Here is a 27,859-nt window from a genome sequence, read left to right on the forward strand (position 1 = left end):
AGATCCACGTACAGACATAGGACTCACAGATCCACATACAGACACACAGACTCACAGATACACGTACAGACACACAGACTTACAGATCCACATACAGACACACAGACTCACAGATCCACGTACAGACACACTCAGTCGTTCTCTCTCTGTCTGTCGTTCTCTCTCTGTCTGTCGGTTTTTATCTCTGTCGGTCTCTCTCTTTCTCTCCCCCTCTCTCTCTTCGTCTCACTCTCTCCCCCTCTCTCTCTTCGTCTCCTTCCCCTCTCTCCTCCTCTCTCTCTTCCCCTCTCTCCCCCTCTCTCTCTTCGTCTCCTTCTCTCCACCCTTCCCCTCTCTCCCCCAGCTCCTATGGACCAACCGTGCTGCCGGGCGTTGTATGACTTTGTGCCGGAGAATGAGGGTGAGCTGGGTTTCAAAGAGGGCGATATCATCACCCTAACCAATCAGATCGATGATAACTGGTACGAGGGAATGGTCAACGGCCAATCAGGTTTCTTCCCCATCAACTACGTGGATATCCTGGTTCCACTTCCTCATTAGGCCACCCACCCCCACCCAATCTTCACCCCACTCCCTGCCGGGGGCCCCAGCCTCTGCCCAGCCTCTGCCCAGCCTCTGCCCAGCCTCTGCCCAGCCTAATCCACGCCTTCTTCTTTGTGCTTGTGTGAGTGCAACTGCTTTTTTCACAAAGAACTACAACTGTGAGGAACAAGGGACTACAATTGTATAGGATTCTGCAAGAAGAAGAAGAAGAAGAAGAATGAGGGATAAGTGAGCTGGTTGAACTAACTGAAGACTGGTGGAATCAGAGTAGTGAGATGGTTGAACTAACTGAAGACTGGTGGAATCAGAGTAGTGAGATGGTTGAACTAACTGAACTAACTGGTGGAATCAGAGTAGTGAGATGGTTGAACTAACTGAAGACTGGTGGAATCAGAGTAGTGAGATGGTTGAACTAACTGAACTAACTGGTGGAATCAGAGTAGTGAGATGGTTGAACTAACTGAAGACTGGTGGAATCAGAGTAGTGAGATGGTTGAACTAACTGAAGACTGGTGGAATCAGAGTAGTGACATGGTTGAACTAACTGAAGACTGGTGGAATCAGAGTAGTGAGATGGTTGAACTAACTGAAGACTGGTGGAATCAGAGTAGTGACATGGTTGAACTAACTGAAGACTGGTGGAATCAGAGTAGTGAGATGGTTGAACTAACTGAAGACTGGTGGAATCAGAGTAGTGAGATGGTTGAACTAACTGAAGACTGGTGGAATCAGAGTAGTGAGATGGTTGAACTAACTGAAGACTGGTGGAATCAGAGTAGTGAGATGGTTGAACTAACTGAAGACTGGTAGAATCAGAGTAGTGAGATGGTTGAACTAACTGAAGACTGGTGGAATCAGAGTAGTGACATGGTTGAACTAACTGAAGACTGGTGGAATCAGAGTAGTGATCTGGTTGAACTAACTGGTGGAATCAGAGTAGTGATCTGGTTGTGTAAAGAGCCATAGATGGATAAATATCTATATACAGTATGTGTCTATGGTTATGTGTACTGTAATAGGTTCCAATGTATTGCATGCTGGGACAAGCCATTTAAAGGTGGACGTTTTGCCATTTAAAGGTGGACGTTTTGCCATTTAAAGGTGGACGTTTTGCCATTTAAAGGTGGACGTTTTGCCATTTAAAGGTGGACGTTTTGCCATTTAAAGGTGGACGTTTTGCCATTTAAAGGTGGACGTTTTCAAAGGTTAAATAAAGAGAACTGTTACATGGTGGCGGTTGTAATGCTAATGTTTTTTTTTTCTTCTTTTCTTGGCATGAATGTTGTTCTGGAGGCAGTTCTGCAGAAATGGTCACCAGCCACAAAGTCATAACATCTGAGTTCGAACTTAACCTTAAGCACATTGAAAACCTTAATGCCTAATCTTCAATTATTTATATTTGTATATAGGCAATTTTGACTTTGCAGATGGTCCATCTAGTGGAAATCGCTCAGTTCTGCCTTCAAGGCAAGATTCACGACAACAAACGTCAACCTGCGTTGTAATGATGATGGTGGTGTTACAGATGCTTGTTGTTTTATAGGCCTGTTGTGACTGTGTTTCCTATGTGATGCGTGCTATATCACCAGATACCTGTTTTCTCTGGGCCATGAAGTCACTAAAGCTGTTGTGTCAGTCACAGACCCTCGAATGCATCCCCAAAATAGCACCCTATTCCCTATATATGGCACTACTTTTGGTTGGAAGGACTGGAAGGGGAGTAGCTAGGTTGTTGGGGTTATTACACACTGATTGGTCCTCTGTTGAGAAGACTAAGGGACGGAGGTGAGTTGACAGTCGGTTTGATTTATTTTATCTTTATTTAACTCGGCAAGTCAGTTAAGAACAAATACTTATTGTCAGTGACGACCTAACCCCCCCCCCCCCCCCCCGGGCCAGACCCGGACGATGCTGGGCCAATTGTGCACCGCCTTATGGGACTCCCAATCACAGGGCCGGATGTGATACAGCCTGGATTTGAACCAGGGACTGTAGTGACGCCACTCAGGAGCCCAGTTCTGCCATACAGCATTCGACTGTTTCAGCGTAAAAGTCCCCTCCCACTCGGAGAAGATGTCAATTCAACATCTATTCCACATTGGGTTCAACGTCCATTTTTTATTTAAATAGTGTGGACGCAACGTTGATTCAACCAGTGTGCGCCCAAGCCAGGCCTCTTGTATATGGTATGACGAGACTGAGCGGGCCGGTCTGTTTTACAAGGTCAGGTCTGTGTCTGAAATGGGACCCTAATACCAATGTAGTCCCCTATTCCCTCAATGCTGGACACACAAAGTGCTCTCCCTCTCTCTCTCTCTCTCTCTCTCTCTCTCTCTCTCTCTCTGTCTCTCTCTGCCTCTCTCTCTCCCTCTCACTCAGGTTCACAATAGGGTAAAGAATGGTTTGGAGCCTACGTGCATCCACAATAGAACCCTGTTCCTTATATAATGCATTAATTTTGACCAGATCTCTCCCCCTCCCAATAGACCCTGGTCAAAAGTAGGGCACCATTTTGAATGCACGCCCCAGTCTGTTAAGCTCCTACTGAGATAGCTGTATAAAGCCCAGCCTGTCTGCCTGATGCAATTATAATGAACACGAAGGGAGACAAAGTGCTGGTTTCTAGCGCGGGGCGCAGCAGGTGTCTGGGTCCAGGGGCAGGCAGAAGGTCATACACAGGACGAGGCAGGTAGCTGGGTCCAGGGACAGGCAGAAGGTCATACACAGGAGGAGGCAGGTAGCTGGGTCCAGGGGCAGGCAGAAGGTCATACACAGGAGGAGGCAGGTAGCTGGGTCCAGGGGCAGGCAGAAGGTCATACACAGGAGGAGGCTAGTAACGTTGTCTGGGAGATAGGCTATGGTACAGGAACTCTGATAGGCTAAGGTACAGGCAGGGGAGAATAGGCAAAAGGGGTCGTTAGTTTTTGCCTGCCTCACTATCATACACAGGAGGTGTAAATTACAGGAAGTGCTTCTCAAAGACGTGTATCATAAAACAATCAACACCTCACAATGATGGGGTGCAAAGAACTGAACTAAATAGTGTGTGATAATGACATACAGGTGTGTGTGTGAACAGGTGATCCGAATTCAGGTGATTGGGAACTGGAGAGTGAGCCGCGTTCGGGGGGGGTGGGGGGGGGGGGGGGATCTACGTATTTGAGAGTGTGAGTTGGAAGCAGACTTTACAGCAATAGGTTCACCACGGTACTTTTCTTTATACAATTCATGAAAAAAATCGTATTTATTAGCCATCGACGTATGTAGATGAATGATCATACCAGCGTTTCCTGTGTTACCACAGACAAAACAGCTGTTTAGTATTTGTAAGTATTGACGAGTATTGATCACTCCTATATGAGGTAAACGTGTCACTGAATGACACCCTTATTGAAGGGCTGACAGACTATTTATATTCAAGATATTTGAAATGTGTCACTGAATGACCCCCTTTTTGAAGGGCTGACAGACTATTTATATTCAAGATATTTGAAATGTGTCACTGAATGACACCCTTATTGAAGGGCTGACAGACTATTTATATTCAAGATATTTGAAATGTGTCACTGAATGACACCCTTATTGAAGGGCTGACAGACTATTTATATTCAAGATATTTGAAATGTGTCACTGAATGACACCCTTATTGAAGGGCTGACAGACTATTTATATTCAAGATGTTTGAAAGGTGTCACAGAATGACCATCCTGTAAACGTACCGCAAGTAGTACATCATTGTTGTTTATTCCATAATGTGTAGGTTTCTTTGTGCTGTGTGTTTTGCATGCTAGAGTCCAACTCTAAAAATACAGTGATATTTACTTGTATGTGTGTTTGCTTGTACATGATATAGTATTGTTCGTTTTTTCTGCTATTCATTGTCCATGTTCTTCTGCTGTCAACTGTTACATCATGATGTTTATCAATGTTGTCATTTGAAAACTACCGGCCCCTGAACCACTGATAACTATGTTGTTACTGAAAGCTACTGGCCCAGAACCCCAAATATCTATGTTGTCACTGAAAGCTACCGGCCCAGAACCCCAAATATCTATGTTGTCACTGAAAGCTACTGGCCCCTGAACCACTTATAACTATGATGTCATTGAAAGCTACTGGCCCAGAACCCCAAATATCTATGTTGTCAATGAAAGCTACCGGCCCAGAACCACAGATATCTATGTTGTCATTGAAAGCTACCGGCCCAGAACCACAGATATCTATGTTGTCATTGAAAGCTACCGGCCCAGAACCACAGATATCTATGTTGTCATTGAAAGCTACTGGCCCAGAAAAACAGATATCTATGTTGTCATTGAAAGCTACTGGCCCAGAACCACAGATATCTATGTTGTCATTGAAAGCTACTGGCCCAGAAAAACAGATATCTATGTTGTCATTGAAAGCTACTGGCCCAGAACCACAGATATCTATGTTGTCATTGAAAGCTACTTGCCCAGAACCACAGATATCTATGTTGTCACTGAAAGCTACTGGCCCAGAACCTCAAATATCTATGTTGTCATTAAAAGCTACTGGCCCAGAACCCCAAATATCTATGTTGTCATTAAAAGCTACTGGCCCAGAACCCCAAATATCTATGTTGTCATTAAAAGCTACTGGCCCAGAACCACAGATATCTATGTTGTCATTAAAAGCTACTGGCCCAGAACCACAGATATCTATGTTGTCATTAAAAGCTACTGGCCGAGAACCACAGATATCTATGTTGTCATTAAAAGCTACCGGCCCAGAACCACAGATATCTATGTTGTCATTAAAAGCTACTGGCCCAGAACCCCAAATATCTATGAGCATTTTACCCTAGAATGGAACTTACATTTGGAACGTGAGAATTGTAGATAAACAGAGCTAGCCTTTCTAACTGTTTCATCTAGCTGTGTCTCTGGGTTTAGCTAGCCATACCTGTAACACTATAGACACAACCACAGTATCTACACTAGCCCTGTAGGATGGGAGAAAGGCTATGTTGTAGGATGGGAGTCGGGCTATGTTGTATGTAGGATGGGAGCCAGGCTATGTTGTAGGATGGGAGCCAGGCCTTGTTGTAGGATGGGAGCCAGGCTATGTTGTAGGGTGTGGAAGCTGGGCTATGTTGTAGGATGGGAGAAAGGCTATGTTTTAGGATGTGGAAGCCGGGCTATGTTGTAGGATGGGAGCCAGGCTATGTTGTAGGATGGGAGCCAGGCCTTGTTGTAGGATGGGAGCCAGGCTATGTTGTAGGGTGTGGAAGCTGGGCTATGTTGTAGGATGGGAGAAAGGCTATGTTGTAGGATGTGGAAGCCAGGCTATGTTGTTGGATGTGGAAGCCAGGCTATGTTGTTGGATGTGGAAGCCAGGCTATGTTGTAGGGTGTGGAAGCCAGGCTATGTTGTAGGATGTGGAAGCCGGGCTATGTTGTAGGGTGTGGAAGCCGGGCTATGTTTTAGGATGTAGAAGCCGGGCTATGTTGTAGGATGGGAGCCAGGCTATGTTTTAGGATGGGAGTCAGGCTATGTTGTAGGGTGTGGAAGCTGGACTATGTTGTTGGATGTGGAAGCCGGGCTATGTTGTTGGATGTGGAAGCCGGGCTATGTGGTTGGATGGGAGCTGGGCTATGTTGTAGGGTGTGGAAGCCGGGCTATGTTGTAGGGTGTGGAAGCCGGACTATGTTGTAGGATGTGGGAGCCGGGCTATGTTGTAGGATGTGGAAGCTGGGCTATGTTGTAGGGTGTGGAAGCCGGGCTATTTTGTAGGGTGTGGGTACTGCATGTATACCATAGGTACTGTATGTATAACATAGGTATACCATAGGTACTGCATGTACTGTATGTATACCATAGGTACTGTAAGTATACCATAGGTACTGTATGTATACCATAGGTACTGTATGTATACCATAGGTACTGTATGTATACCATAGGTACTGCATGTACACCATAGGTACTGCATGTATACCATAGGTACTGCATGTATACCATAGGTACTGTATGTATACCATAGGTACTGTATGTATACCATAGGTACTGTATGTATAACATAGGTACTGTATGTATACCATAGGTACTGTATGTATACCATAGGTACTGTATGTATACCATAGGTACTGCATGTATACCATAGGTACTGTATGTATACCATAGGTACTGTATGTATACTATAGGTACTGCATGTATACCATAGGTACTGTATGTATACCATAGGTACTGTATGTATAACATAGGTACTGTATGTACTGTATGTATACCATAGGTACTGTATGTATAACATAGGTACTGTATGTATACCATAGGTACTGTATGTATACCATAGGTACTGTATGTATACCATAGGTACTGCATGTACTGTATGTATACCATAGGTACTGTATGTATACCATAGGTACTGTATGTATACCATAGGTACTGTATGTATAACATAGGTACTGTATGTATACCATAGGTACTGTATGTATACCATAGGTACTGTATGTATACCATAGGTACTGTATGTATAACATAGGTACTGTATGTATACCATAGGTACTGTATGTATACCATAGGTACTGTATGTATACCATAGGTACTGCATGTACTGTATGTATACCATAGGTACTGCATGTACTGTATGTACACCATAGGTACTGCATGTACTGTATGTATACCATAGGTACTGCATGTACTGTATGTACACCATAGGTACTGCATGTACTGTATGTATACCATACGTTGGTTGTTGATGCAGTACTGGTATACATTTTTATTTCTGTGCTCTTTTCCAGTGAGATTGTCATTGGTCTCGAGCTCACCGACTAGTGTGTGTGCTTTGCTGATGTAGTATCTGTGCTGCTGCTGCTGCTGTGGTGGTGACATCATCACTAAGGGCCTGGCTGTAACCCTACTGTTCATCCTCTGTGCTAGAGTGGTTTCTTTACTGTGAAGGATCACTAAGAAGAGCTCCCCGGTTGGGTTTAGGTTGTGTATGAAATGGCACCCCAGAGTAGTGCACTATATATTAGGGCCCTCAAACTCAACTCTGGACCTCCGAGCCAGTTCCAATGCATTTTTGCATTGTTCCCCTCTAATCGGGGACTGATTTAGACCTGGGACACCAGGTGGGTGATTCCCCTCTAATCGGGGACTGATTTAGACCTGGGACACCAGGTGGGTGATTCCCCTCTAATCGGGGACTGATTTAGACCTGGGACACCAGGTGGGTAATTCCCCTCTAATCGGGGACTGATTTAGACCTGGGACACCAGGTGGGTGATTCTCCTCTAATCAGGGTCTGATTTAGACCTGGGACACCAGGTGGGTGATTCCCCTCTAATCAGGGACTGATTTAGACCTGGGACACCAGGTGGGTGATTCTCCTCTAATCAGGGCCTTATTTAGACCTGGGACACCAGGTGGGTGATTCCCCTTTAATCAGGGCCTGATTTAGACCTGGGACACCAGGTGGGTGATTCCCCTCTAATCAGGGCCTGATTTAGACCTGGGACACCAGGTGGGGTGATATTAATTATTAGTTAGAACAGAAAAGCAGCCGACCTCGTAGGGGTCAGAGTTGAATACCCCTGGGAATAGGGTACCATTTTAGACCCTGGTTTGTTGTTGCTGTTTTTTTGCTCTGAAAACAGACATGTTATTGATAGTATTATCGGCGTTGGAGACTAAGTGAAAATACACATTCTCTTTCTCTCTGAACAAGTTGACTTGACAATCTTCAATAAAAAAAATAAAAAAATGACGAGGCAATAACCATTGTCAACTTTCAATAACCATTGTCAACTTTCAATAACCATTGTCAACTTTCAATAACCATTGTCAACTTTCAATAACCATTGTCAACTTTCAATAACCATTGTCAACGTTTCAATAACCATTGTCAACTTTCAATAACCATTGTCAACGTTTCAATAACCATTGTCAACTTTCAATAACCAATGTCAACGTTTCAATAACCATTGTCAACGTTTCAATAACCATTGTCAACTTTCAATAACCAATGTCAACGTTTCAATAACCATTGTCAACGTTTCAATAACCATTGTCAACGTTTCAATAACCAATGTCAACGTTTCAATAACCATTGTCAACGTTTCAATAACCATTGTCAACGTTTCAATAACCAATGTTAACATTTCAATAACCTCAGAAATACTGAGGGCTGTCATGAGTGGGGCTGTCGAACTGTCTCTGTCTATTCTGTATGTATCTCTACACCTGTCTGTCTCATGTTGTTTTCTCTCTGCATTTTAAATGGCACCCTCTTCACTATTTAGTGCACTACTTTTGACCAGTGCCCTGCTCAACAGTAGTTCACTATATAGGGAATATAATGCCAATGGGCCCTGGTCAGTAGTAGTGCACTATATAGGGAATATAATTCCAATGGGCCCTGGTCAAACGTAGTGCACAATATAGGGAATATAATTCCAATGGGCCCTGGTCAAACGTAGTGCACTATATAGGGAATATAATGCCAATGGGCCCTGGTCAAACGTAGTGCACTATATAGGGAATATTGTGCTATTTGGGATGCATCCCTTTGTCGCCTTCCTACCGTATGTGTCAGTACTTTCCTTACGGTCTAGTTAAGACCTATAGGCCAAAGGGCCTTACAATAACAGTGTTATTAGAAGCACAACTTAAATTAGAGCCCGAACAGTGTTCAGTGTGAAGACAGTACAGTAGAACGCCTGGTACGGGGTATAGCTGCAGCTGTTTTTGTGGTTGTCCAAGGTAATCCAGTGGTCTGTAATCTCTCCCTATTCTTTTTGTAGTACTAGTTGATAGTAGTGTACTATGTAGGAGATAGGGGGGACATTTGGGAGGAACTTTAACCCAGGATTTCCTGCTGTGATGGTTTTGACTTGTTTTTAATTTATTTTAACTATTTATTTGTCTGAGGTATTTGAGCCTCAGTGAGGACTGTACAGACAACATCTACCTGTGTTGGTTTGTGTTCCACCACAGAATTGGAATAAATTAGGATTCCAGAATTAGAATTCTAATTCTGTGGTTTCCACCCTGTGTGTGGGTGTGTGTGTGTGTGTGTGTGTGTGTGTGTGTGTGTGTGTGTGTGTACAGTATCATCTGCCTGTTGTATCAATCAGGATTTTGATAGAGAGGAGGGTGGGTGGGATAGAGAGGTGTTGCTGTTCCTCTCATATGCTGGACCACCAGCCCATGATCTGAATGATGTCTGTTGTGAGATGATGAATACAATATAGTTATGTGACTTGTTCAAATAAACACTATGACACAAAAACTGGATTGGATCTCTACTGTCTCTCTTAAACTCACACAAAATGTTGTTTGAATTACGGACTGCAGCTTTAAAGCAGCGGCAGCAGCAATAAACAACAGTACAGTAATGCCCACTGAAAGAGACTTGAAAAGCTAAAGGTGTGGAGAAATGGCATAGAACTCCAGTGTTGGTGAATATTCCAAATCAGAATACTGGAACCACGTGGAACATCAAAAGCCAAATGGTTTGATATCACAGTTTTATACCATAGAACTGGAGATGGAACCATAGTTCCAATTCGTAATTCTAACTCCAGAAAGTTCCATAGTAGGCTATTGTACTTCGGGAACTGAAGGCCTGAGAAGAGTCCATAGCCATGCAAATGCGACAGCAAGAATGCCACCGTGTGGTAACAACTGATATTGCATCAACATTAACGAAGAATTTGAAATTAGAATTATGTTCGATTTAATTTATACCGTGGTAATAACAATAACGCTAAAATTCTCTCCCAAATAGCCAAGAAACAAACACTTGCTTGTTTATCCATCGTACTTTTTAATGCATCACAAGTATTATAAGTTCTTATTTTCAGCTATAAACTGCATCTAGTTTTGGGACACAAAATCGTGAGTCTGTGTATTGGCAGCAGTTTAAATTTAAGTAAAAATACTTTAAATGACTACTTAAGTCGTTTTTTATAGTATTTGTAATTTACTTTACTATTTATATATTTGGACAACTTTTACTTTACTACATTCCTAAAGAAAATAATGTACTTTTTACTCCATACATTTTCCCTGGCACCTAAAATGATGAATGATTAGCAGGACAGGAAATTTTTCAAAATCGCGCACTTATCAAATGAACATCCCTGGTCATCAATACTGTCTCTAATCTGGCAGACTCGCTAAACACAAATGCTTCCTTTGTCATTTATGTGTGATAGTTGGTGTGACACTGGCTATCCGTAATAAAAAACAACAACAACAACAACAAAAAATGGTGCCGTCTGGTTTGCTTAATATAATGAATTTGAAATTATTTATACTTTTACTTTTGATACTTAAGTATATTTTAGCTCTTACATTTACCTTTGAAACTTACGTATATTTTAAACCAAATACTTTTCCTCAAGTACTATTTTACTGGGTGACTTTCACTTATACTTGAGTCATTTTCTATTAGGGTATTTCTACTTTTACCCAAGTATGACAATTCGTGACTTTTTCCATCACAGATGTTGGGTCCCAAAGCTTGGTGCATCCGTAGTTCGTCAATAAGTCATGCATGTTGCCTGTAGTGTGGTAACGCCGCCACACCGGGCACTGTTGAGTATTTTAGTTTCGCCGCCGTTTCTACTCGGCGCAAACAGATCATTCGCATTTGACCCACTTTCTGACTTCCACGAACGCAGCTCTCTCTTTTCGCCTCAAGATCATCAACGGTAGCGAGCAAGGCTGTAGAAACCAAGAAAACGGTCCAACCAGATCCGAGAGATAAGAGAGGAGGGGGGGAAAATGGACATGAAAAAGAGAATTCACCTAGAACTGAGAAATAGGACGCCGTCGGATGTAAGTATATGATTTAGGTTAACATGCGACACCAAAGTTTACTGTGTGTGGAAGTCATGTCGAGCACATGGGGTCCTCTGAAAGCCTGCTGCTGGTAATATACTTTCTTTACCTCCTACGTTTTCTCAAACTCAATTTCTAATGAGATAAATATGTATATTGTAAATTAACTAGGTAATGCCATTAGATGCATTCGTTTTTAGGAGCGCTAATTTATCTGCCTACGTTAACTTCGCTGAATCACTTTACAAGTCAAACCGGACCCGTGAGGTAAACAGGAAAATGGCTAACAAAATGGTTAACTACTATCACACAAAATACGTTTAAAAAAATAAATATTGTTAGCCATCTGCTGTAGTTTTTTTGTTGTTTAATACAGATGTATATTTTGTAACAATCAACCTTACTATCAAAGTAAAGGCCAACACACTGAACATCATTGCGAACATAGCGGTAGCCATTTTTAGCTAGCATAGCGGTAGCCATTTTTAGCTAGCATAGCGGTAGCCATTTTTTGCTAGCATAGCGGTAGCCATTTTTAGCTAGCATAGCGGTAGCCATTTTTAGCTAGCATAGCGGTAGCCATTTTTAGCTAGCATGGCGGTAGCCATTTTTAGCTAGCATAGCGGTAGCCATTTTTAGCTAGCATAGCGGTAGCCATTTTTTTGCTAGCATAGCGGTCGGTAGCCATTTTTTAGCTAGCATAGGACTCAACGCTGTTGGGCGCGTATCTAGCATGCCGGCTAACTAGAAAGCGAATCATTCGACTATTTTTGTTTATTTAATCGGTTATAGCTACGAATAGTTTATTTTGAAATGATAGTAAATGTACACAGCCGCGAACTGTTTTGGATACACTTTGACCGGTTAAAGACCCGTCCGTTAACTAGCTGGCTAGCAACGTAACTTTGCTGGCTACTTTAGGTGGCTAGGTAACATTGGGGGGGATTCGTTATGCTGAGCTGTGGGGCACCGGACTATAGCCGTTGACTTGAACTGGCAAAAGCGGCGAGGAGAAGCGCCAATCTCAAATAGAACAATCTGCGCAGCTCGGTCATGTTAGCAACATCGTGCGTTGTCCAGAAACGTACATCACTTTTCCATCAAATCTGTTTTTCTATGTAGTTTTCATTGGGAAGGCAGTTTAATTTTAATTGTTTTAATAAATAAAAAGCAATTATTTTTTGCACGTGCACACAATCTTTGTCGTGACTCCCATGCTTTGAACCGACTTTTGAGCGGGGCCACTTGGCTCATGTCCGGAAGGCCCGGTTCCAAAACGAAAGCAACCACATTTCACCAGTTCAAAACACGCCAGCCCGGGGGAGGTTAATCGAGTCCCCTCACCAGCTATCTACATCACGTGCACACAGTTTACAAACAGTTCTGCTTATAAACATGGCCGCTTTTCAAGTGCCAAATAAGACAGATTTGAAACACAATTATTTTTTCCCATTTGCACTTTTTGATAGAAATACATTTAAAATATCCAAAATAACTACGGACATAAACGTTTATTCATCCCCCTCTTCTCCCTACTCCCTGTTTCTCTCCCTGTCCTTCTCTATTAGGTTCAGGAGCTTGTCCTGGATAACTGTCGGTCGAACGAGGGGAAGATGGAGGGCATAACGGAGGAGTTTGAGAACCTGGAACTGTTGAGTCTCATCAACGTCGGCCTCATCAACGTCTCAAACATACCCAAACTGGGGAAATTAAAAAAGGTATGACGACTAGGGTTGTGGCCCAATTGGCACCATTGTTTATTTTACAGTGCACTACACCTGAACAGGGCCCATACATCCCCATAGTCACATCAATCATACCCAAACTGGGGAAAGGTAGCATCACACTAAACCAGCATGTAGCTATTGTTGAAGGGGATGTTTTTAACAAGGGAAACCATAACTGTAAACCAGGGGGGTGTTTTTAACAAGGGAAACCATAACTGTAAACCAGCATGCGGCTATTGTTGAAGGGGATGTTTTTAACAAGGGAAACCATAACTGTAAACCAGGGGGGTGTTTTTAACAAGGGAAACCATAACTGTAAACCAGCATGCGGCTATTGTTGAAGGGGATGTTTTAAACAAGGGAAACCATCACTGTAAACCAGCATGTTTTCAACATTTCCTTTCTGTTTTGGCTTCAGACCAGCTGAACTTCTCACTTTTAAACTTTGTTTAATCTGGCAAAACATTTCAGTAATTTTAAATGCTCCATGAACTAGTCCCGTTGGAAGATGGGTAATAATATCATAGATCATCGTAATAATCTTTTTACCTTTTTTAAGACCAGTTAAATGCATAATTAATAGTCATAACAAAGTGTAGCTTTTCACTGTGTCACATTACACAAACAAGCCTCTTCTGTCCCCCCCACCCCCTAGACTGAAAATAAATCATGTTACTATTTCTTCTTCTGTAGTTGGAGCTGAGTGACAACCGGATATCTGGTGGTTTGGAGGTGCTGGCTGAGAGGCTGGTCAACCTCACACACCTCAACCTCTCTGGGAACAAGTTCAAGGACATCAGCACACTGGAACCACTGGTGGGTGTTAAATGTTACTGAATACGACCCCTGGTCGGGTGTTGGAACTGTTACTGAATACGACCCTTGGTCGGTGTTGGAACTGTTACTGAATACGACCCCTGGTCGGTGTTGGAACTGTTACTGAATACGACCCCTGGTCGGTGTTGGAGCTGTTACTGAATACGACCCCTGGTCGGTGTTGGAACTGTTACTGAATACGACCCCTGGTGGGTGTTGGAACTGTTACTGAATACGACCCCTGGTGGGTGTTGGAACTGTTACTGAATACGACCCCTGGTGGGTGTTGGAACTGTTACTGAATACGACCCCTGGTGGGTGTTGGAACTGTTACTGAATACGACCCCTGGTGGGTGTTGGAACTGTTACTGAATACGGCCCCTGGTGGGTGTTGGAACTGTTACTGAATACGACCCCTAGTGGGTGTTGGAACTGTTACTGAATACGACCCCTGGTCGGTGTTGGAACTGTTACTGAATACGACCCCTGGTCGGTGTTGGAACTGTTACTGAATACGACCCCTGGTGGGTGTTGGAACTGTTACTGAATACGACCCCTGGTGGGTGTTGGAACTGTTACTGAATACGACCCCTGGTCGGTGTTGGAACTGTTACTGAATACGACCCCTGGTCGGTGTTGGAACTGTTACTGAATACGACCCCTGGTCGGTGTTAAATGTTACTGAATACGACTAGTGATGCACTGATATTACATTTTGGCTGAAACCGGTATCCAATATTTTCAGTGCTCAAAAAAACAATACAGATGGCCGATATTAACATTTGTTGTGGCCTTTTAATCTTTCCGGTAAATAAACACATAGCAAAATGACAATCTGTTTCAGTAGCGATAGTGAGCTAGCTGGGAATCCTAGCTAGCTAACTATATAGCTAGGTGTCATCATCTAAAATAACCCTAATTTATGAGACAGTTCTTATTTGATAAATGGTGGTCGGTCCCGCGATAAGAGCAACGCTAATATTTTTTCGTAAACTCATCAGTCGAGTAGATTGATACCAAATTTCATTGCTTCACATTCCAGCCTTTTTAGTCTAAATATGGCGTGATTCCACCAATTGTAATCTTCTGCATCACTTTCAGGCGTACTTTTATTTTGAAGGCAAATTCCACTATTGTGCCTAATCTTTATTGTGGCTAGCGTCACAACCCGGTGTGCTCGAGCCTCACTAGCAAGATAAAGCTAGTTTCTGCTTATAACGTTCGCTCTGGGCAACCGGGCTAAGTAGCTAGCCAGCTATTTATTTTCATGAACTGAAGTTCAATTTCAATAGGCGAACAACAAGTCACTACCTAGCTAATACTTAACTCACAAGGATTCCTAAATCATTGCTAAGAATAATGAAAATGACTGCAGTTTCTACAGGTCATTGTTTTCAGGCTGGTTGTATTGGTGCTAGCCAGATACTAAGCTAAAGCTAGCTACCCCAGAAGTTACGGCCAAACAAGTTGTGCTTTATTACCAACGTGGTATTGTAAACACATCGTTCGTGGCCGGTGTTTGCAGACTTTTTCGTTGTTGTGCATTTTTGACAGTGCTACTGATAGTAGTGGTGGCTCTTGGCTTGCAAATTGTGGTTTTTTTTTACTCGTCAAATTGCCGGATACCGGCGGCGGCATTTTTTTTTAGCTAATATCGTCCGATTCCGATATGTTCGCTGATTATATTGTGCATCCCTAAATAAGACTACTTGTGGTTGTTGGAACCGTTCCTAAATAACACCGTTCTAGCGGGCAACATGACAGGTTATAACCGCTTATAACTTGGAATAAGACTGTCGTAGCTCTTAATACGACTTATAACTGACATTTTATAAACTTTATTTATACCCTAGCCTTAACCCCTGTTTATAACTGTACGTGAGACTGTTATAGCTGGGAATAACACTGTTATAACCTCTCCCTTGTTAGAAAAAGCTTCCCATACTGAAGTCCCTGGACCTGTTTAACTGCGAGGTCACCAACCTGGGAGACTACAGAGAGAGCATCTTCAAGCTCCTGCCGCAGCTCACGTACCTGGATGGCTACGATATCGAAGACTGCGAGGCCTCCGACTCGGACGGCGAGGGAGACGGGGTCGAGGATGAGGACGAGGAAGGTGAGACTCCCCGAGAGGGAACTTATGGGGCGGCAGGTAGCTGGTTAAGAGCGTTGGGCCAGTAACTGAAAGGATGCTGGTTTGAAACTTGAGAGGCTGCAAGGTGGGGGGAAAAAAATCTGTTGTTCTGCCCTTGAGCAAGGCACTTAACCCCCAACAACAACTGGGCCCTAAGGCAGCCCCCCCTAACACGCACTTCTCTCTGATTCAGAGGGGTTTGGTTAAATACGGAAAATTAGTTTCACAATTGACTAGGTATCCCCCCCTTCCCTAAATTATTGAAGAAACACCAACTGAACGGTTGTGTCAAATGAGCAAAACATCCAAGGGGACGTCGTAGTTAGTTAGCTAGTTTCGGTCTGCAGAAATGGTCCCAGTGTCTCTATGAATCTGGCAGATTAATTATTTATCATGTCTCTTTGTGAAGATGTTGAGATTACACTATATAGGGCAGGGATTATCTAGATTCAGCCTTCGGGGTTGTTTTTAAATATATTTATTTATTTTTTGAGCAGATGGTCAGGGGGCCAGAACATCATAATTTGTAGTCTGCAAATGAACTGCGAAGGAGCCCCAAACAGATACAGTATTTGACTAAAACAAGAATTTCAAAGGATACGTCTCTCTCTGCTTTATTTGGGAACACATTTCCGTAATTAAAATCAGTTGGTGCCGATTTCCTGTTTGTTTTGTTTGTGTTTTATGTCCCAACAATACATTCCCCAAAATAATAACTTGGGCCCCCAGTTGGGAGGGGGGGCTGATTTAGCCAGATGTATCACACTGTTTCTGTCCTGTAGGGGGAGGTGGGAGAGTCTGTAGAGAGGAGGGGTGGTCTAATGTTTCTGTCCTGTAGGGGGAGGAGGGAGAGTCTGTAGAAAGGAGGGGTGGTCTAATGTTTCTGTCCTGTAGGGGGAGGAGGGAGAGTCTGTAGAGAGGAGGGATGGTCTAATGTTTCTGTCCTGTAGGGGGAGGAGGGAGAGTCTGTAGAAAGGAGGGGTGGTCTAATGTTTCTGTCCTGTAGGGGGAGGAGGGAGAGTCTGTAGAGAGGAGGGAGAGTCTAATGTTGTTTCTGTCCTGTAGGACAGGGGGAAGAGGGAGAGTCTGTAGAGAGGAGGGATGGTCTAATGTTTCTGTCCTGTAGGGGGAGGAGGGAGAGTCTGTAGAGAGGAGGGATGGTCTAATGTTGTTTCTGTCCTGTGGAACAGAGGGAGAGGAGGGAGAGTCTGTAGAGAGGAGGGATGGTCTAATGTTGTTTCTGTCCTGTAGGGGGAGGAGGGAGAGTCTGTAGAGAGGAGGGATGGTCTAATGTTGTTTCTGTCCTGTAGGGGGAGGAGGGAGAGTCTGTAGAGAGGAGGGGTGGTCTAATGTTGTTTCTGTCCTGTAGGGGGAGGAGGGAGAGTCTGTAGAGAGGAGGGATGGTCTAATGTTGTTTCTGTCCTGTAGGGGGAGGAGGGAGAGTCTGTAGAGAGGAGGGATGGTCTAATGTTGTTTCTGTCCTGTAGGGGGAGGAGGGAGAGTCTGTAGAGAGGAGGGATGGTCTAATGTTGTTTCTGTCCTGTAGGACAGAAGGAGAGTCTGTAGAGAGGAGGGATGGTCTAATGTTGTTTCTGTCCTGTGGAACAGAGGGAGAAGAGGGAGAGTCTGAAGAGGAGGAGGACGAAGAGGAGGACGACGACGAAGAGGTCGTTGCAGAGGAAGATGATGACAGTGGGGAGAGTGGAGAGGTAAGAACACGGATGTCATGTTGAATACACGTATGTCACATGTTTAGCATATGCTTTTATATGTGTTCATTCAGTATTTGTTGTAATTGTCAGTTATAAATCGGCCGATTTTAATTGTTATCGGCTTTTTTTGGGTTCTCCAATCGGTATCGGAGTTGAAAAATAATCGTCCGACCTCTAATTCTGACCATTTTACTCGCCCTAGCAGAGCTGGTTCGGCAGTTATCATGTTATCCAGAGCGTTGGTGACTAACTGTGCTGCTGGGAACAATTGAATCATACATTTTTTGTTGTTGTTGCTGATGTTAACTGATACCGGCCATATTCAACTGGTGTTGAGCTCTCCATAAATTCATTATCGTGCGCTCTGGTACACTCGGGGGAGCGAGTGCTCTGAAATAGGAGTAGATGGCCAGAACGGATTTACGAAAGAACCCAAATGTCCATTGACATTTGCACACTACACCATTTAGAATGATGGGAATAAGCGTTGGGTAGTTCGTTGGCCCAAAATTAATATACTGGCAAGTTTGATGTATAAGTAGCCGACTAACATACCGGACGGAACATACTGCTGTAATGATGTGCAGTTCATAATGACAACGTAGCTAACAAATTGTCAGCCAACAAAAAAAACGTTTTACGGTAATTTATTTGAAAAGTAATTAGCTTTTTTATTACATTGTCCGATGTTCTTTAACGTCATAATTAGTTAAAGCGATGAATTTGTATCTGCTCTCAGTTTACTTCGGCTGCAGGTTTTCCGCCATTCTCTTCAAATCTGAAAACAATGTGAAGCCACGCCCATTTCCTGAAGAATTGCATTATCAGCCCTAATGTATGGAACTAGTGTCCTCTGCGTGTATATTTTGGCTGTATTTAGTATGACATCCGGGGACTGTTTGCATACTTACTATATCAATACTATGACCAATAAGCTATATACTCAATTCACTTCACTAATAGTATGGTTAGTGTGGGTAGTATGAGTATTCAAACCCATCTTTTTTCTTCTGATATTTTGGTTAAGACTCGTCGTGAAATTGGTCAATATATCGCATCTTCTTACTAATACATTTTATTTAAAAAAAATAATTTATACAAATTGGAGTGGATTTCTCCATCTACATGCCACAGTGGCTGGTGGACTGAAGTTACTTTTAGGCCCAAATGTACCAAGAGTCAAAGCAAACTTATCTAGCTAATACAGCCTGGTACTACAGTGTAGGCCTAGGTAAGCATGTTTTGTGCAGCTACATGAGGTTAGAAAACATGGAATGTAAACATCCAATTAGGGTCACCTGGAAAAACTGACCAACACTTTGGTTCCTACCCTGTCAATATTTCTTCCCTTAATTTATGTCAAACAACAATGCATTCAAGGTTCTATGAAATTTGAATAGTCATACCATTTCCAAGATTCCAGCAGTTCATATTATGCAGCTGTGCGTGGCACAGTGTGGAGATAGTAGTTAAAGTCCAGGAAATGTATAAAAATTCGGGAAATGATTTTGATTGTTTTAATACGGTTCAATACAACTTCAATCAGAACGAAGACTTCATTTTAAAATCCCTTATTAGTTTGTTGGGTTATGAACCTACTAATAAAGCATATTTATACTGAACAAAAATATAGTTAGCCTGCTAACGTTAGCTTAACCCCGATACTACACTGGAGGCGCTAGCTTAACCCCGATACTACACTGGAGGCGCTAGCTTAACCCCGATACTACACTGGAGGCGCTAGCTTAACCCCGATACTACACTGGAGGCGTTAGCTTAACCCCGATACTACACTGGAGGCGTTAGCTTAACCCCGATACTACACTGGAGGCGTTAGCTTAACCCCGATACTACACTGGAGGCGTTAGCTTAACCCCGATACTACACTGGAGGCGCTAGCTTAACCCCGATACTACACTGGAGGCGCTAGCTTAACCCCGATACTACACTGGAGGCGCTAGCTTAACCCCGATACTACACTGGAGGCGCTAGCTTAACCCCGATACTACACTGGAGGCGCTAGCTTAACCCCGATACTACACTGGAGGCGCTAGCTTAACCCCGATACTACACTGGAGGCGCTAGCTTAACCCCGATACTACACTGGAGGCGTTAGCTTAACCCCGATACTACACTGGAGGCGTTAGCTTAACCCCGATACTACACTGGAGGCGCTAGCTTAACCCGATACAACAATGCTGTCCATTGTACGAACTGTTTCTCTCTCTCTCTAGGATGGGGAGGTGAACGGAGATGTTGACGACGACGATGACGAAGATGATGATGAAGACGACGATGACGAAGACAACGGTTAGTAGCGTTATACACAATCCCAAGTGTCCTCTAGGTTTCCAAACTTCCATTGAAATATTTTAATTTGGCTATGTACCTGCATACACGAAGGCTGTGATCCCAAATGGCACTCTATTCCCTATCTGGTCATGGTAGTGCACTACATATGGAATAAGGGGCCATTTGGTACACAACCAAACGCGTTGTTCTTTTGGGGTCCCATATCTATTTGTTCTCTCTCCAGAAGAGGATGACTCTCCTGTGAAAGGAGAGAAGAGGAAGAGGGATCCTGAAGATGAGGATGAAGACGATTGAGTGTCCCTCCCCCGTCCCACACACCCCTTGATATCTGAGACCTCTCAATATCTGACCCCCACACCCCTCGATATCTGAGATCTCCCGGCCATATCCATATCTCAGATACCCCTCCATATCTCAGATACCCCTCCATATCTCAGATACCCCTCTCTGGCCTTTAGTTGCCCCTTACTGCCGCTATCACCCGTCTCCCCTTTTCCCCCAAACCCTCCAGCCAACCTAGTGGCACCCTATTCCCTATATAGTGCACAACTTTTAACCATAGCCTTGAAAAAGCCTATAGGGTCACAAGTAGTGCACTATATAGGGAATAGGGTGCTATTTGGTACTCCATCCTACACGCGCACCCCTTTGCTTAAGTTGCCCTGTATCGTGGTCATTTGGGGGGGGGGGGGGGGGGGTCTGGGTAGAATCCCGAAACAACCGGGTCTTTCGTCACCGCGCAACATTCCGTGACATCACCGGGGCGGGGGGGGTCTCTGTCTGGTGTCGGGGACAACTCGTCAACCTCGTCTGTGTCCCAAATTAATCCCTGTTTAGTGCACTGCTTTTGGCAAGGGCCCCTTTTATTTTCAAAAAATAATAATAATAAATAAATAAGCTCAGTTCAAAAGTAGTGCACTAGTTAGGGAATGGGGTTGCCATGGGGTTCTGGTCTAAAGTAGTGCACTACTTGGGGAATGGGGTTGCCATGGGGTTCTGGTCTAAAGTAGTGCACTACTTGGGGAATGGGGTTGCCATGGGGTTCTGGTCTAAAGTAGTGCACTACTTGGGGAATGGGGTTGCCATGGGGTTCTGGTCTAAAGTAGTGCACTACTTGGGGAATGGGGTTGCCATGGGGTTCTGGTCTAAAGTAGTGCACTACTTGGGGAATGGGGTTGCCATGGGGTTCTGGTCTAAAGTAGTGCACTACTTGGGGAATGGGGTTGCCATGGGGTTCTGGTCTAAAGTAGTGCACTACTTGGGGAATGGGGTTGCCATGGGGTTCTGGTCTAAAGTAGTGCACTACTTGGGGAATGGGGTTGCCATGGGGTTCTGGTCTAAAGTAGTGCACTACTTGGGGAATGGGGTTGCCATGGGGTTCTGGTCTAAAGTAGTGCACTACTTGGGGAATGGGGTTGCCATGGGGTTCTGGTCTAAAGTAGTGCACTACTTGGGGAATGGGGTTGCCATGGGGTTCTGGTCTAAAGTAGTGCACTACTTGGGGAATGGGGTTGCCATGGGGTTCTGGTCTAAAGTAGTGCACTACTTGGGGAATGGGGTTGCCATGGGGTTCTGGTCTAAAGTAGTGCACTACTTGGGGAATGGGGTTGCCATGGGGTTCTGGTCTAAAGTAGTGCACTACTTGGGGAATGGGGTTGCCATGGGGTTCTGGTCTAAAGTAGTGCACTACTTGGGGAATGGGGTTGCCATGGGGTTCTGGTCTAAAGTAGTGCACTACTTGGGGAATGGGGTTGCCATGGGGTTCTGGTCTAAAGTAGTGCACTACTTGGGGAATGGGGTTGCCATGGGGTTCTGGTCTAAAGTAGTGCACTACTTGGGGAATGGGGTTGCCATGGGGTTCTGGTCTAAAGTAGTGCACTACTTGGGGAATGGGGTTGCCATGGGGTTCTGGTCTAAAGTAGTGCACTACTTGGGGAATGGGGTTGCCATGGGGTTCTGGTCTAAAGTAGTGCACTACTTGGGGAATGGGGTTGCCATGGGGTTCTGGTCTAAAGTAGTGCACTACTTGGGGAATGGGGTTGCCATGGGGTTCTGGTCTAAAGTAGTGCACTACTTGGGGAATGGGGTTGCCATGGGGTTCTGGTCTAAAGTAGTGCACTACTTGGGGAATGGGGTTGCCATGGGGTTCTGGTCTAAAGTAGTGCACTACTTGGGGAATGGGGTTGCCATGGGGTTCTGGTCTAAAGTAGTGCACTACTTGGGGAATGGGGTTGCCATGGGGTTCTGGTCTAAAGTAGTGCACTACTTGGGGAATGGGGTTGCCATGGGGTTCTGGTCTAAAGTAGTGCACTACTTGGGGAATGGGGTTGCCATGGGGTTCTGGTCTAAAGTAGTGCACTACTTGGGGAATGGGGTTGCCATGGGGTTCTGGTCTAAAGTAGTGCACTACTTGGGGAATGGGGTTGCCATGGGGTTCTGGTCTAAAGTAGTGCACTACTTGGGGAATGGGGTTGCCATGGGGTTCTGGTCTAAAGTAGTGCACTACTTGGGGAATGGGGTTGCCATGGGGTTCTGGTCTAAAGTAGTGCACTACTTGGGGAATGGGGTTGCCATGGGGTTCTGGTCTAAAGTAGTGCACTACTTGGGGAATGGGGTTGCCATGGGGTTCTGGTCTAAAGTAGTGCACTACTTGGGGAATGGGGTTGCCATGGGGTTCTGGTCTAAAGTAGTGCACTACTTGGGGAATGGGGTTGCCATGGGGTTCTGGTCTAAAGTAGTGCACTACTTGGGGAATGGGGTTGCCATGGGGTTCTGGTCTAAAGTAGTGCACTACTTGGGGAATGGGGTTGCCATGGGGTTCTGGTCTAAAGTAGTGCACTACTTGGGGAATGGGGTTGCCATGGGGTTCTGGTCTAAAGTAGTGCACTACTTGGGGAATGGGGTTGCCATGGGGTTCTGGTCTAAAGTAGTGCACTACTTGGGGAATGGGGTTGCCATGGGGTTCTGGTCTAAAGTAGTGCACTACTTGGGGAATGGGGTTGCCATGGGGTTCTGGTCTAAAGTAGTGCACTACTTGGGGAATGGGGTTGCCATGGGGTTCTGGTCTAAAGTAGTGCACTACTTGGGGAATGGGGTTGCCATGGGGTTCTGGTCTAAAGTAGTGCACTACTTGGGGAATGGGGTTGCCATGGGGTTCTGGTCTAAAGTAGTGCACTACTTGGGGAATGGGGTTGCCATGGGGTTCTGGTCTAAAGTAGTGCACTACTTGGGGAATGGGGTTGCCATGGGGTTCTGGTCTAAAGTAGTGCACTACTTGGGGAATGGGGTTGCCATGGGGTTCTGGTCTAAAGTAGTGCACTACTTGGGGAATGGGGTTGCCATGGGGTTCTGGTCTAAAGTAGTGCACTACTTGGGGAATGGGGTTGCCATGGGGTTCTGGTCTAAAGTAGTGCACTACTTGGGGAATGGGGTTGCCATGGGGTTCTGGTCTAAAGTAGTGCACTACTTGGGGAATGGGGTTGCCATGGGGTTCTGGTCTAAAGTAGTGCACTACTTGGGGAATGGGGTTGCCATGGGGTTCTGGTCTAAAGTAGTGCACTACTTGGGGAATGGGGTTGCCATGGGGTTCTGGTCTAAAGTAGTGCACTACTTGGGGAATGGGGTTGCCATGGGGTTCTGGTCTAAAGTAGTGCACTAGTTAGGGAATGGGGTTGCCATGGGGTTCTGGTCTAAAGTAGTGCACTAGTTAGGGAATGGGGTTGCCATGGGGTTCTGGTCTAAAGTAGTGCACTAGTTAGGGAATGGGGTTGCCATGGGGTTCTGGTCTAAAGTAGTGCACTACTTGGGGAATGGGGTTGCCATGGGGTTCTGGTCTAAAGTAGTGCACTAGTTAGGGAATGGGGTTGCCATAGGGTCCTGGTCTACATACGGAATGGGGTTGCCATAGGGTCCTGGTCTACATACGGAATGGGGTTGCCATAGGGTCCTGGTCTACATACAGAATGGGGTTGCCATGGGGTCCTGGTCTACATACGGAATGGGGTTGCCATAGGGTCCTGGTCTACATACGGAATGGGGTTGCCATGGGAATGGGGTTGCCATAGGGTCCTGGTCTACATATGGAATGGGGTTGCCATGGGAATGGGGTTGCCATAGGGTCCTGGTCTACATATGGAATGGGGTTGCCATGGGAATGGGGTTGCCATAGGGTCCTGGTCTACATATGGAATGGGGTTGCCATAGGGTCCTGGTCTACATGCGGAATGGGGTTGCCATAGGGTCCTGGTCTACATATGGAATGGGGTTGCCATGGGAATGGGGTTGCCATAGGGTCCTGGTCTACATGCGGAATGGGGTTCCTTGTGAGACAATAGCTAGAGTTTTTGTTTTGTTTTGTTTCTGCCGTCAGAGCTTTTTAAAATAGTTTTTTTTCAGGGGATTTTTTTGTTTTGTATTTTGTCAGTGCTGTCTATCTCTCCTCCCTGTGTTTCGGGTTAGGGTTGGACCCAGAGGTAACATCACTCTGTCTTACGTCTCAAATCACACCCTAATCCTTAGGGGGCACTGCATAGTCCTGGTCTAAAGTAGTGCACTACTTAGGGAATGGGGTTGCCATAGGGTCCTGGTCTAAAATAGTGCACTACTTAGGGAATAGGGTGTAATTGGGGACGTACTGTGTACACTGGTTGGTTGTGGCTGTTTTTTTTTTTACTTTCTGTAAGGCAAAGAAAAAAGAAAACGTACAAAAAATTGACTTTGTAAATAAAATCTTAACATTTTGCTTCTTGTTCTTGTCCTTCTGTGTCGTTTCTGTTTCTGTTTATTTTATTATCTAATGAGCGACGGCTTCATTCTAACGCGACCGTATCGCCGTGAACCAGACCAAAAGTGGCTTTTACATTCAACACGCTTTAGCAAGAGACCGCGTTCGCGGCTTGTCAGCTCAAATCGTAAAAGTTTACGTGTCGGCTAACCACATAACGTTCGATGGCTTCAATGTGGCAGAATACCGTGAGTACCTGTGGTGCTGGTTGGCCAGACGGCTGTCAACAACAACAAAATGACACGTGGGTGAATCGCGACTCGTTTTCAACTAGTTACCCTGTCTTGTTTTATTGCTAATATGCTAATATGGTTCAAATTCACTAGCTAACCCAACTTACGTATTTTGAAGAGAAGTGCTCATTGTGCCAATGTATTTGTCAATCTAAAGCCAACTGTCTGTTTTGCACCATAGTTTCACAATTGCGTCGGTTTTTGTTGCTGAACTAACAATCTGGTGCCGACTGCAGTGTCTGCCGTGGCACACAACCGTTGGTGGATGGATACGTGCGATGTCTGAACGGGGGAACACGGCCCTCGGCTTGGTGGATGGATACGTAATGTCTGAACGAGGGAACATTCCAGAGGAAAGGTTTGAGAACCACTACATTTAAACACACTGTAGAACTGATTTATAGTTAACAAACTCAGGGACCGGCCAGCCTCATCCCACGGACCATAGCTAGAGAATCTGACCAGCCAACACTCAACCAGGGCTGTTTTGTGACTGTAGAATATTAAATAATGAGATGTCGTGGGACAAAGTGTATGTCTCATCACCAACCCTTCTCTTTTAATTGTCAACATGTAAAAACATGGTGAAATATAAAACTGTTTCTATAGAGGTGCATCATTCTGAAAACAGATCTTAAAGATGGGCTAATCTGCATTTCTTTTGGATCAATAACTTTATTTTTGTGAGGGCGTTATGGTGTTTCGGTTGTTGGTAACTTCACACTTTTTTTTGGAAAAACGGAAGAAACCTCGACAGGAATGACGGGGAGTCCATCTCCAAATCATCTTGGCTCCTTGACCCAGTCTGCTCATGTTAAGGCAATGATTTATCAGTGAGCCAAGCCCTGCTCAGAAAATCCCTAGCATTGTGTCGCTGAGTTCGTCCCAGACATTTGTCTCTAACTCCCCTGAATACCTCTATTGATCCAACAGCTATTTGCAGTAATTATGAGCCTTTGAACTGGAGTTATACTGATAGCACTGAGGCAGTGTGCAGCTCACCTTGTACTATCGACAGAAACATAAATATCACGTCTATCTCTGATAAGCTTCCATAAAAGCAATAAAATAATCTAGAATCCCAGAAAAGTGCAAAACAAAATAGGCCACATTAACAGGTTCATGAAAATGCATAACTTGCTAATAACATTCAGATAATACCTTTGATACGGTGGTAGAGATACATGGCTTCGCCATCTTCAGAAGAGAGACGGGAATGCCAATAGTGGAGGTGTTAATGTTTTATGTTCATATTATGTTGCTGTTTACGAGTCATATTCCTGTAAAGCTTAGAGAGGATCTCATGTCAAATGCTGTTGAAGTAATAGGGGCTTCAGGTTCACCTGCCTCACCTAAAGCGAGTGGTGGAAAGCGGCTATAGACAAAGTGCTAACAGTCACTATCTGGATAACGTATGTGAAATCAACAGAGAAGTATATTTTCTGGGTGACTTACATTTTTTACTGGTTTTCATCGCTCAAGAAAAAGCTTCAAACTGTTAACCAGTGCCTGCAACCTGAGTCAGGTTATTTACAAACAGCACAGGGATTAAATAATCCACATGGATCTTTACTTAACGCTGCAGAAATGTGCTCTAAAGCAGTATCCAAATCCATAGGATGTATTGATCACAATACAGTAGCCACATCTAGAAAAAAAACTAAGTTCCAAAGGCTGGGCCACTAATATAGTGTTTTAGAGGTCAATAACAATGACAAATGTTTTGTAGTGATTCCTACGTTGAAGATGTACATAATATCTGTTGGTCTTGTGGTGTGCAATGAGCAACTAGACACTTCACACATTTATGAAACTACATATTCCAGTTACTAATAAGAATTTAACAATTTTGTGATTGAGATGGATGAGGCAAAAGGAATGGCAAATAAATCTGCACAGCCGATTGGCGTACTGTAAATTGAGAAATCGCTACTAAAATTTTACAAAAATAAGAAACTACTATAAATAAATATATATATATATACTATATAAATAATGATAACTTAAGTAACATTTTGGGCAAGAAGGCAAACTCAGCTCCATCATTCATTGAATCAGATGTCTTTTTTGTCACAAAACCCATTGATTTTTCCAACAATTTCTTTTTAATTGGCAAACTTATGCATGACATGCCAACAACAAATTCTGAACCTACACCTATCTGTGTATAATTGACCAAATTCTGAAAGGAAAGCAAATGTAATTTTGAATTCTGGAAATTGAGTGTGGAAGAGGTGATATTTTGTTGATGTTGTCTATCAACAATGTCAAGACACCTTGGTCTGACAACTTGGATGGAAAATGACTGAGGACTATAGAGGACGATATTGCCACTCCTATTGGCCATCTCTTCAATCTAGGCCTACAGGAAAGTGTGTTCCCTCAGTCCTGGAGGGAAGCAAAAATCATTCCACTACTCAGTATAGTAAAGCACCCTTTACTGTCTCAAACAGCCAACCAATCAGCCTGTTACCAACCCTTAGTAAATGTTTTGAGAAAAATGGTGTTTGACCAGATACAATGCTATTTCACAGTAAACCAAATTAACAAGACATCCCTTATAGGAAAGGACATTCAACAAGCACAGCACTTACACAAATGAGTGATGATTGGCTGAGAGAAAATGTATGATAAAAATGGATTGCTACCACGGCTAGTGTTTTGTTAGACTTCAGTGCAGCATTTGACATTATCGATCAGAATCTGCTGCTGGAAAAACTTGTGTTATAGCTTTTACACCCCCTGCTATATATTGTGGTTTGAGAATTACCCTGCCTAACAGAACACAGA

General features: G+C 44.1%; 2 protein-coding genes across 3 annotated transcripts in view; both read left to right on the forward strand.

Moving 5' to 3' along the window:
• LOC109884601 (endophilin-A1-like) overlaps positions 1 to 1,776 on the forward strand; it is a 22,637-nt gene extending 20,861 nt beyond the window's left edge. The window contains exon 10 of the mRNA XM_031791657.1: positions 344 to 1,776. Within this exon, the coding sequence (XP_031647517.1) occupies positions 344 to 540 (197 nt within the window). The 3' untranslated portion in view covers positions 541 to 1,776. The remainder of the gene's footprint in view (positions 1 to 343) is intronic.
• A 9,337-nt stretch (positions 1,777 to 11,113) lies between these two features.
• Positions 11,114 to 20,930, forward strand: LOC109884602 (acidic leucine-rich nuclear phosphoprotein 32 family member B). 2 transcript variants are annotated; one of them, XM_031791659.1, is made up of 7 exons: positions 11,114 to 11,348; positions 12,920 to 13,069; positions 13,772 to 13,894; positions 15,824 to 16,010; positions 17,637 to 17,737; positions 19,975 to 20,050; positions 20,280 to 20,930. In XM_031791659.1, the coding sequence occupies exons 1-7, from the start codon at positions 11,295 to 11,297 to the stop codon at positions 20,345 to 20,347; spliced, it is 759 nt and encodes a 252-aa protein (XP_031647519.1). In that variant the 5' UTR covers positions 11,114 to 11,294; the 3' UTR covers positions 20,348 to 20,930. The 2 variants fall into 2 exon arrangements, with proteins under 2 accessions (XP_031647519.1, XP_031647518.1); XM_031791658.1 differs by having other exon boundaries at positions 11,117 to 11,348; positions 20,277 to 20,930.
• Positions 20,931 to 27,859: the final 6,929 nt, after the last annotated feature.

This window comes from Oncorhynchus kisutch, linkage group LG16 (assembly GCF_002021735.2).
Source record: "Oncorhynchus kisutch isolate 150728-3 linkage group LG16, Okis_V2, whole genome shotgun sequence".
NCBI lineage: Eukaryota > Metazoa > Chordata > Actinopteri > Salmoniformes > Salmonidae > Oncorhynchus > Oncorhynchus kisutch.